Source organism: Polyodon spathula, chromosome 4 (assembly GCF_017654505.1).
Source record: "Polyodon spathula isolate WHYD16114869_AA chromosome 4, ASM1765450v1, whole genome shotgun sequence".
Lineage (NCBI taxonomy): Eukaryota > Metazoa > Chordata > Actinopteri > Acipenseriformes > Polyodontidae > Polyodon > Polyodon spathula.
In genome coordinates this window covers 77,608,577-77,620,763 of record NC_054537.1, presented here as the reverse complement: position 1 = coordinate 77,620,763, position 12,187 = coordinate 77,608,577, and the positions used below count along the sequence as shown (strand labels likewise).

General features: G+C 36.4%; 1 protein-coding gene across 1 annotated transcript in view; it reads right to left on the bottom strand.

Annotated features, from left to right (window-relative positions):
- The window catches only part of LOC121314897 (sterile alpha motif domain-containing protein 12-like), a 78,327-nt gene that overhangs the window by 49,632 nt on the left and 16,508 nt on the right, over positions 1 to 12,187 (bottom strand). The window contains exons 3-4 of the mRNA XM_041248639.1: positions 9,107 to 9,236; positions 5,383 to 5,523 (exon numbers count right to left, since the gene is read on the bottom strand). Of these exons, the coding sequence (XP_041104573.1) occupies positions 5,383 to 5,523; positions 9,107 to 9,236 (271 nt within the window). The remainder of the gene's footprint in view (positions 1 to 5,382; positions 5,524 to 9,106; positions 9,237 to 12,187) is intronic.

Sequence of the window (12,187 nt, the reverse complement as noted above, 5' to 3'; positions counted from 1 at the left end):
GATAAAGCATCCAGTACTGGTCGTTGCTGGAATTTCAAACATGAACTACTGATATCCATAACAAACTTTCAAAATGTACCAATACAAAAAAAACCCAAACCCACATACACTGTAATGGGAAACAGTGAGGTAACTGGTGTTTAATGAATATTCTTCATTGAATAGCATCAAAGGTCTGAATCATGACTCCAATTATATGCTGATAACATGCTGTTAATAAATCCTATTTTCAACCTTAATCACAGGTTTGTGCAATTGTGTGGCTAAGATTGCTACTTGGGGCAAGTGAGATAGCTTTTTCATTCCAGCCACTGAGGTTTGAATTAATTTTTCTATTATACAAATTAATCTTCTTCTTTAAACAGATACTAATTCCATTGGGAAATTAAATAGTTGCAAAAGCCCAGGTAACGATGCAGTGGAGTTAATTTGATTTTGACCAAATTATTCTTCAAAATACACATTTTTACCAAGTGCAGCATCTCTTATTTGAGGCACAAAAGAGGCTTCCAAGTGAGTGAGAATTCAATGTGTTTATGTATACAGTATGTGATGTATATACAGATCCAGTGTATCATTCTAGGTACTGCATTAAGTATCACAAACCTGCAAGTTCTGGCTTGAATCTACTGTAAAGTAGATGCTCCGAATAAACCTGAAATAAATGAAATTACCTCATGAATGAACCTATGGATTAAAATCAGCAAATATTTTACCTTCTGGTGCATTAATAGACATATAGAATGTCCTTTCATGTTGTCCCATATGTTTTTAAAAGAGTGCTATTGTCTTGTTCAGCTTGTTTGTATCTGTTACTACAAGAGTTCTTTTCATTTAATTACCTATGCATTAAGGGGTGTTTCAATATGTTTCATGAATCTTAAGTGTTCCCGAACAGACTGCATCACAACACATTATTTATCATAGCTGCCTGCTGTTTTGTATGTATTCCTGCAATATCTTTTTCACTATACTCATTATGGAAATGTCTTGCATTAATATCCCAGCATGTATTATTTCTGTCCAAATAAAGCACAATTACTACAAATTTACGTGCAAACTTACAGATCGCTACTCAATGAAATAAATAAAATAATGTAATAACACGATAATGGGTCTATGAAGCAGTAGTGCAAGCGCCTGTTTGTGAACAAAACCAAGCACCACATTTTTTTTTTTAAGCGTTTTCTTTGCGTGTAGGCTCAGACTGGCGATAAAACTGTAAGGAGGGTGGGCACCTCCAATATCAATGCTTATGTGTGACATCAAGATTTGTGTTTATGAGCGACAACATGTCAAACAAAAATAACTAGTAAAAAATGAATTATGCCCATGAATTTGTAAATACAAATAAGCAACACAATCATGATTACGAAGAAAATGATATTGGAGGAATGTGTACAACACAGCAGGTACAAATGGTAACTAATGTGTTTGTTTGTAAACCCTATGGTCTGTTCATTAACACGATACAATAGAAATATGTGATATATTCATGTACTATACATATATTTGAAGTCAATATCTTTGACTCTTTGCAATGCCTAATGGAGGCAATAAGGCTTGCCACCTCTAACTGAACAGGGAAAGAAAAGTAGATTTTCATATGGGGGTGGGTAAAATATGGTTCCTTCCTCTATTTGCGTGACAGTCAAAGACACTATTTACAAAGCAGTACAGAAAACTAAAATAATTAGGCCTACATACAGTGTACAAGCTTCAACATCCCCTTCTACAGGGCACTTCTATTGCTTGAGTATTTCAAGTATCCACTTTGTTTTTTTTTTTTTTTTTTTTTTTTTTTTTTTGTTTTAACTCTAGGCACTATGGATAATCGTATCCCGACATTTCAGATCATAACGTGCAGTTTGGGCATTTTAAAATGTGTTCATTAGTGCCTCCAGCTCCGACCAAACCAATTCAGTGAGTCTGATAACTTACAGTGGTGTATCCTGAAACTAAATGTGCTAAGAATGGCATTTTGTTTTAACAGTATTGTTTTTGTAGTATTGCCATAACTCGTACGGTACGTAAGCAGAATACAAATAATACAGGAAATGGCAGCTGTGTAACCAAACACATGAAACCCTCTAGGTTAAAGGATTAAATGCAAATTTATAAAGGTAAGTATTGCTTTCTAAAAAGGATAGCCTAGTGTCCGGCCACACCTGTAGCTATCTTTTACCCATTCACTTAAGATTATCACTTATTTAATCATCTATACAAGCAATTTTTGAAAGAAAAAAATATATCATTTTAAACTTGAAGAATGAAAACACAACCATCTGTCAAGGTAACAGACCCGGATTAGCACGAATCTTTGACTACCATACCTAAGGTAATCTATAGTAAGGGATTCATTAATAGATGTTGTTTTACAAGAGTTCGGTAAGACCTATTACAAATGCACATATGTTCTGTCTGGTACCCATTTAAAAAATGCAATACCGAGAAGCTTGAGTCTGTGCAAGAAATTGCTTGTAGGATTGTACTGAATGACTGGAATTGGGATTCTACCTTTGATAACCTTCTTAATAGCTCCTCTCTTAAACCACTAAGTGGCAGAAGGTCCTATTTATTCTTGTTCATTTCTATCAGGTTCTGCATTCACCATGTTCTACCTCTATGTCAGTCTGTGCTCATAACAGACCTGGACTGAGAGAACATAAGAACATAAGAAAGTTTACAAATGACAGGAGGCCATTCGGCCCATCTTGCTCGTTTGGTTGTTAGTAGCTTATTGATCCCAGAATCTCATCAAGCAGCTTCTTGAAGGATCCCAGGGTGGCAGCTTCAACAACATTACTGGGGAGTTGATTCCAGACCCTCACAATTCTCTGTGTAAAAAAGTGCCTCCTATTTTCTGTTCTGAATGCCCCTTTGTCTAATCTCCATTTGTGACCCCTGGTCCTTGTTTCTTTTTTCAGGCTGAAAAAGTCCCTTGGGTCGACACTGTCAATACCTTTTAGAATTTTGAATGCTTGAATTAGGTCGCCACGTAGTCTTCTTTGTTCAAGACTGAACAGATTCAATTCTTTTAGCCTGTCTGCATATGACATGCCTTTTAAGCCCGGAATAATTCTGGTCGCTCTTCTTTGCACTCTTTCTAGAGCAGCAATATCTTTTTTATAGCGAGGTGACCAGAACTGCACACAATATTCAAGATGAGGTCTTACTAGTGCATTGTACAGTTTTAACATTACTTCCCTTGATTTAAATTCAACACTTTTCACAATGTATCCGAGCATCTTGTTAGCCTTTTTTATAGCTTCCCCACATTGTCTAGATGAAGACATTTCTGAGTCAACCAAAACTCCTAGGTCTTTTTCATAGATTCCTTCTCCAATTTCAGTATCTCCCATATGATATTTATAATGTACATTTTTATTTCCTGCGTGCAGTACCTTACACTTTTCTCTATTAAATGTCATTTGCCATGTGTCTGCCCAGTTCTGAATCTTGTCTAGATCATTTTGAATGACCTTTGCTGCTGCAACAGTGTTTGCCACTCCTCCTACTTTTGTGTCGTCTGAAAATTTAACAAGTTTGCTTACTGTGTTCAGTTTGAGAATTAATCTTTTGTGCAGGACTTTGTCAAAAGCTTTCTGGAAACCTAAATAAACCATGTCATATGCTTTGCAATTATCCATTATCGATGTTGCATCCTCAAAAAAATCAAGCAAGTTAGTTAGACACGATCTCCCTTTCCTAAAACCATGTTGACTGTCTCCCAGGACCCTGTTACCATATAGGTAATTTTCCATTTTGGATCTTATTATAGTTTCCATAAGTTTGCATATAATAGAAGTCAGGCTTACTGGTCTGTAGTTACCTGGTTCAGTTTTGTTTCCCTTTTTGTGGATCGGTATTACGTTTGCAATTTTACAGTCTGTCGGTACCACCCCTGTGTCAAGAGACTGCTGCATGATCTTGGTTAGCGGTTTGTAAATTACTTCTTTCATTTCTTTGAGTACTACTGGGAGGATCTCATCCGGCCCAGGGGATTTGTTTATTTTAAGAGCTCCTAGTCCCTTTAACACTTCTGCCTCAGTTATGCTAAAGTTATTTAAAACTGGATAGGAACTGGATGACATGTGGGGCATGTTGTCAGTATCTTCCTTTGTAAAAACTTGTGAAAAGTAATCATTTAATATATTTGCTATTTTTTTTCTTCATCTATGATTTTGCCATTTGTATCTCTTAAACATTTAATCTCCTCTTTGAATGTTCGCTTGCTGTTGTAATATTGGAAAAACATTTTGGAATTGGTTTTAGCTCCCTTAGCAATGTTCATTTCTATTTCTCTCTTGGCCTTTCTAACTTCCTTTTTGACTTGCGTTTGCAGTTCTGTGTACTCTTTCTGCGTACTTTCTTTTTGGTCCTTTTTTAATGCTCTGTAAAGTGCCTTTTTTCGCTGAATATTTTTTTTAATTGATCTATTAAACCACTTTGGCAATTTAGTTTTACATTTAGATTTTTCTACTTTAGGGATGTAATTGTTTTGCGCCTCTAGTACTACATTTTTGAAGAACAACCATCCTTCTTCTGTGGGTGTTTTCTCTATTTTACTCCAATCTACTTCTGTTAGTCTCTGTTTCATACCTTCATAGTTTGCTTTTCTAAAATTGTAAACCTTAGCTTTAGTCATTACTTTTGGGGTTTTAAAAAACACTTCAAATGAGACCATGTTGTGGTCTGAGTTTGCCAGTGGTTCTCTGACCTCTGTTTTAGTTATTCTATCTTCGTTATTTGAAAAGACTAAATCAAAGCATGCCTCCCCTCTAGTCGGTGCCTTGACAAATTGTGTTAGGAAGCAGTCATTTGTCATTTCCACCATTTCTGTTTCATCCTTCGTGCTACCCACCGGGTTTTCACATTTTATTTGGGGGAAGTTGAAATCCCCCATTAGTATGGCTTCTCCTTTGCTACACGCATTTCTAATGTCATTGTATAACAGATTATTGTGTCGTTATTATTTCTTTGGCACAGCCTTGGAAAGCCCTTCTGCCTCTCCGGGTTTGAACTTGTTTTAGTCGCAATTAAACTTTTATTAAAATATAAATATCTTCTTTTAACATATTTATATGTATTTGTATGTATATGTGTGTCTGTGTATTTTTATTGATATTACTTTGGATGTATAATAATTGTTGTATTGTTTATTATTGAGTATGGTCTACGTCGGTCTCCCTTTGTATTAGTGCTGCACTATTGAGATGTACCTGTGCTGGCTCTGTGGGCACAAAGTGAATAAACTAAACTAAACAGTAAGGGTTCATTAATAGATCAATGTAAGTAAATAAAAATAACCCACTTTCAGAAAAAAACAAAAAACAACCCAGGTTTTCTAAATGCAGATCATACTTTGTTTATTAAATGTACCTTGCGTAAGTAACTGCAGGTTCCTGACTTCCTCCCTCACTCTCAGCTGCAGAACCTGTTGCAAGATGTGCTGTCGCTGGCTTTCCTGTACTATCCCCATCCTCTCCAGCTTCTTATCTGTCAGTCTCATCAAAGCCCGACCTGAGGGAGAGAGGAATACCAGTGCAGGTCAGGCCAGGGCAAACACAGCTGGTTAAACCAAATGTGGTTGTGCTGATCCTTCTGTTAGAGATAATGTGGACTCCTACTATTAAGATGTAGTAGTGGGATATAAGCTCTGTGACCAATCTTGTAATATCCCTTAATTGTTTGGAACTGTTAAATGCTAAATAAAATAAATGGTGCTCATAATGTCTCCTAGGGCCCTATTCATAAAAGTACTTGCAAACTGCCGTAATAAATTTAGTTTAAAACTAACGAAAGTCGTCCATATTGCTTTCCATAAAATGATTTGAGCAAACGGGTGACTGTCGCTAAGCACTTTATGAATGGGTATACATTCGTTCAAGAACGAAAATCCGCCTCTTTTTGATGACATCATCAGCATTATTAATATTCCCTGGGTGTTAATCTTAAATGTTTATCTTACAAACTCTCAATTATTATTATTATTATTATTAATAAACCCTGGTAAAGCAGGGAATTAATCGGGAGTGAGTTTATGTTTCTGAGTCCGTGAAAGTTTCACGCCGTATTGCACACTGTACACAAAATCGATCATTTTGTGGTTTGCGAAAAAAAAAAAAAAGGACTCCCTTTTCAACACTGATCGAGCCTCACATGGTCAATCAGTGTTTTTTGCAATACCAAGAAATGTTTTTAGTTACAAAGAATGTGGACAAATTTTGTTGAAACAAGGTACAGTTAAACTAGTTAAGTTGTATTTAATTGCATCCAATGCTTGGTGAGTATGAGGTGCAGTAGCTTGTTTGTGCACACACATCTTCCACAAGGAACACCAGAGATTTGGACAATCAGACCTATTCTTTCATAATAAGGCAATAACCACAGGCAGTAAAGACATTGCACTTATAGCACCAACCCAACTATATATTTGTAACTTACACTGAGAGACTTCAACCTTGTTCACACACAAATACACACACTGTTCCATGAAAACCCAGTATATACCACCTGTCTTGGCACTGTGCTGAATCAGTGACAAAGTGACACATTAGTTAACTAACTCAATGAGCAAGTAATAACAGTGAAGATTCAGGTATTTTCCCACAAAGTAAATGAGAGAAATATTGATTTATGTGCAGTCCATATTCCCAAACAGAACCTTTTACAGAAATTTGAATTTTACACCAAGTCCACTACAGACTTTTTTCACACCCCTGATTTGACATAAGCAACCACAATGACAAGTGTTGATACCCCAGCCACAGTTACCAACCCTGACAGCTTGAAAAAAGCAGCCAGCGGAAACCTGTTAATGGATATCTTTTGTTATATGACTGAATGCCGCTGTTTTGTGAAGGCTGAATCCAGTTTTGGCTATAACTCAGGTCAAAGTAAAATCTCAAACAACTTTTAAACAGAATACTACTGCTTGTGACTGTGTGGTTCAGTAGGCGTTTACCCTTCATAATTATCCAGTAATCAAAGTAGCCCTTGTTTTAAATTCATCATGTTGCTCCATCTGCTCAATTTACGCTTAAGATTGTACCCATCTCATGCTTTTGACTCTTCGATCAAAAAAATAGTTTGCTTGTAGTTATTATACGACTAACACATTCCGGAGCTGTCGCCAAGGGCTAGCACAAAACCCAGAACAGCACTTTCCTTTTGTAATGAATAAACTTGTATCACCCACCACAGGCACTGCAGCATGCACACAGGACTGGTGACCCTGTTTCTATATTGTGGGAAAGATAGGTATGTTTATTATTTGGGACTGCAACCAGTTTGTTTGTTTCCAGTGCAATGGGCATTGTATTGCCTGGAATTGTTGCTTGGTCACCAGACCAGGATTATAAACAAATAAAAACCCCTTTTCCAACTGGATTACAAATCTCTGTCTGTTCACTGTGCACTGCATCACTCCTGCACCTATAGACAATCAACCACTTTGCCACACCGAGCTAGAACAGAACTTAAAGCATGTGTTCGAGATGCCTGGTACCACTTTGCAGCTAAAGTCTGTTTTGCACCAGTCTGTAAATTGTGTGTGATGGGAGACTAGCAAAAATTACAGTAGTAGCCCAAACCAGAGCACACGACAAAGGGCCTTCACTTAAGCAGTAGAGAGATGAGGGGCGACCATGGCCATGTTCTGTAGGTGTGCATTTTTACTGTATATTTCTCAAGAATAAGGAGTGTTTACATATTTTATTGGTGCTGTGGCAACAGAAAAACTCCAAGAAGCAGTTTACAATCTGTTTGTGAGATGCCAAAGCGGTCAGGATTAAGGTGCACTAGCAATGCTTTTGGAGGATGCTTACATTGCACTTACCAACTCCATGCCTAATGCCTCCTGTATTATTAGCTGTTTTAGAGAAGAAAATACATTTTTTCTAGGTTTAAAGATTTTGTTTCTTTGAATTATTTTAAGAAATATCTGTATTTGAGGGCTATTAAATAGACTTGAGGAACCAAAGCCCTACAATGCTGCTAGAAATCTTAATGACTGGTTGAGGAAGCCATTTGTGACTTTAGCCAAACACTTCCCTGCATCTTAATAAGAGCTGCAAAATAGTGACACCATTTCATAATAAGATTCAGCTGAAGTCACACCGTTTTCTGCAATGCTACTGATTCATTTTAATTAGGTAGCTAGGAAAGAGTTAATAACTTACTGGAAGCAGTTTTGTAGGTGATTTACTCCACTGATGGGAACGGAATTGGTTATTGATTAAGTATGCACTTCAGGTTTTAATTTTTTTTAAATATCAAATTTAGGGAAACAAAGTCTTTTACAAGAGGAAATTTGAGAGGGGCTTATATTAAGTGAATTACACCACAGTGCATTTCATGGGAGTAGTAAGCTGTGCAAATGGCCACAAAGTGTTCTTACAGGAATATGATTGAGTTGCTATGTACTAAATGAGATGCTAATTTTATACTAAAGGTAGGAACCTGCAGATGTACTTAAAATCGGTATTCCAGTTTGGTTCTTTAATGTGAATAGCTTATTTAAATAGGGCAGTTTGTTACAGGCGAAGCTTGTACATGCTTCCAAGAAAGCAGTGTTAAAAAGGAACTGCAGAGCGCAAAAAAGATAAATGCCACCTTGGGATTTGTAAAAGCAAAAAAGCTTCCACACCTACATTAACTTACATATGTATCCACACAGTATTATACATAATTTGTTTTTCATTAAAACATGTATTTTCAAACCTTGGAAATAAATAGTTTTTTTACATATCGGTATTTAAGTTGAAATACACAATATAAATGAATGGTTAATTACAATAAATTTGTGTGTAGGATTGTCTGTTAGGACAGCTGAAAACAAATTAATCATGGTTATCCATGAAGGACATCTTCAAATCTCAGATCATTTTCCCTCAATAGAACCAATGTTAAAGCCAGGTTGACTAGTTACATTTCTATTACAATGCTACATAAAGGTGCAGACTAAAATGAAATTATATATTTTTCTATTTGAGGTTACAGATTGACATAAAAATCTATTGAGTTTTCCAGACGTTTAATTGTTCAAGACAGCTGTTGGCCAAAAAAAAGAAAAAAGCTTTAAAAACAGCCTCTTTCCTTCTACCTGTTATATCATGCTGTTTGAAGGACGCACTGTAGATTTGATACTGGTTGGGGCAATGTTTCTTCAGCCACTTACAGACATCCTGCTGGGTCCATAGAGCTACTGGCTTGGACAGCTTCACATTGCCAGGCTGTGAATAAGAGAGAAAAATAAAAATAAAAACACACGTCAATAACCACGACTGCAAATATAAAAATATCAATACAGTACACCCTCGCTATAATGGTCTTCATTATAATGAACCTTCGGCTATAACAAACCTGGCCCCTGGAACTCAATTCAAAAAATAAAAAAAGATAATATAAACACGCACTGTATGAACAGGATGTCACCTCCGCAGTGAAGTCAAGTCTTGTGTCTTAATAGAAAGTGTGCACTGTGTAACTGCCTCTGAAATGAAAATAATTTTATGTTGCAACAAAGCTGGAAATTATTGGGATCGTCTGAAAAAAGTCGTAACGCAGGCATATCTCTGTCGTAAATATAGGTTGTCAATAAGCACTTATTCAGCAAAGATGCAGCAAAGCAAAATTGAATAAAAAAAACTTTAAGATCTGATCAACTTTTCATGTCAAATTTTTCATGTCGGGTTGATTTGGAATAAAAGCTCAATTTGGGTTTCTTGCATGTTGGAATAAGATTTGGTGCAATTTGAAACGATTCATGTCAGATTGATTTTGAATAAAAGTTCAGCTTCAATATGTGATTTTTGCTTGTACTGTGTTTTAATTCTTTAACGAATAGGATAAAGCAAAGGCAGAATACTGCAGACATGACGCAAAAAGGTATATGTAATTCTACTTGTATTCACAAGCTCATCTCATTTTAACTTACTCCAACAGTGTATCATTCATTTTGATTGTCCTTTTGCTATAACGAACTCCTCAATATAACGAACAAAAGGCTTGGAGCCCAACAGGTTTGTTATAGCGAGGGTGTATTGTATTATGAAAAATAAATCAACCATGACCTAAATCCACAGTATTCACATGTAAAAAAAAAAAAAAAAAAAGTTTGTTTCCCATGCAGACAGATGGCTTTCATATATCCCCAGATTATGGAATATCCTTAGCTATATATCTTTATACAGACACACAAACTCCATATACCTCCAGATTCTTGTGCTCAATAATTCAATGCTAAGAAACATCCTTAATAAGTTTCACTATAACTGGATAAGTGGTTATTTTGATATATCTGTCTCCACTGTATATGGTTGCCTCCGATATAGCCCTGGTGCCATGCACATGAATCCCAAGAGGAAGATAACAAAATAAGACACTTATCTTAAACATACAGTGAAACATTAAACCTACAGACCATACTGTGTGCCACATGGATTTAAGTTAGTACCATAGATTGCACTACAGAACACCATGAGCTACACCATTGACACATGAGTCACCTGTGACAGGATAGTGTCACGGCCCAAGATGTTACCGGCAGGAATTAGAGACAGAAGCTGCGCTGAAGCATTGTGGTGCACTTTATTAAACAAAAAACAAACAAAACACAGGAACACATAAACGCGGCACGAGGGCCAAAACAATTGTTCAAACAAAACAATACAACACAATACAGGCTGAGCATTTGCATTCACTATACAGTTTCAAAAGAATACAAAAAGTAGCAGCTACTGAGGTTGGCCTGGCAGTTGTCCTTCTTACTGAAGACTGTGAGGTTTCTCCCCCTTGCACTGAAGACGGCGACGGCGATGGCTCCTCCTTTGGCTCTGGAGACGGTAGTGGCTCCTCCCTCTCTGGCCTTCGGGCAGATAGCTCCTCCCTCTCTCGCACTGGGAATGGCACTGTCTCCTTTGCTCACTTCTGTGAACGGCCGCTCCGCCCCTTCTTTCATTTTGGGGCAGGCAGTTCTGTGTTCTACGGCATTCCTCTTCGTGGGACAGCATACCACCATGTGCCCAAACTCCCCACACACAAGGCACCAACCTTGCTCTTCCATACAGCCAAGGAGGTCTTTCAATCTGTTGTCTCACTGGGTCTGGGTCGCATCAGGGTTTTGGCAGATCCAGTTATCCATTTTTACATTTTTTTTATTTCAACTACAGTCCTGCAGTCTTTAAGGGGCACCTAGTGATTTTATATATATATATATATATATATATATATATATATATATATATATATATATATATATATATATACACACACACACACACACACACACACACACACACACACACAGTTATACATTTGGCTATTGCTACCTTAACTAACAAAATAATTACATAAATCTTACCTGCAGTGAGTTATAGGGACCTGCAGTATTCAGTATATAGGTCTCAAAAGTGTAGTTTTGAAAGAACACTCTGTATCACGTCTTCCTTTGAGGTTATCTTGAACTTCACTTGGAGAGTGAAATTGTCCCTGCTCGGGTAATCCTGAAATCAAGTCAAGAAAACTTTGATATTTTCTTAACCTTGTGTATTAGGTATCATGTTTTATTTCCAAACGGCACATTTGATGCCTAATTATTATTATTATTATTATTATTATTATTATTATTATTTAAATAAAATGTAATAATGTTGACTATACTTAAGTTTTTTTTTTTCACCTAGGATACAAAAAAAAAACAGTTTCCATATTACAGAAACACTGGAGTGTAAATATGAATACCTTTTACAGCTTGGATGCCATTCCATTCACTATTACGACTACTACTACTACTAATAATACATTATTATTATTATTATTATTATTATTATTATTATTATTATTATTATTATTATTATTCCACAAATAATAAAATCAGATTTGGCCTTTTGTAAACTTCATTTACCTTCTGAATGCAATATAACCAACAAAACAGTTGGTACTATACCCAGTTGTTATTTATTACATGTACTGAGAATACATTGGGAACCCATCTTGCCATCTGACATTCAACAGTCTAAAACATAACCTTGTTCTATGTTCATTCCCTCTGGAGGTAGGTCTGGGCTGTTAATTGGCCTCAAAGGAGAGCTTTGTTGCACCTTATGTTGGAGAATTCTCATTAGCAAAATACTTGAAATTGGTTTTAACCTGTGAGTCTGTCCAGACCCACACTGCACATTTT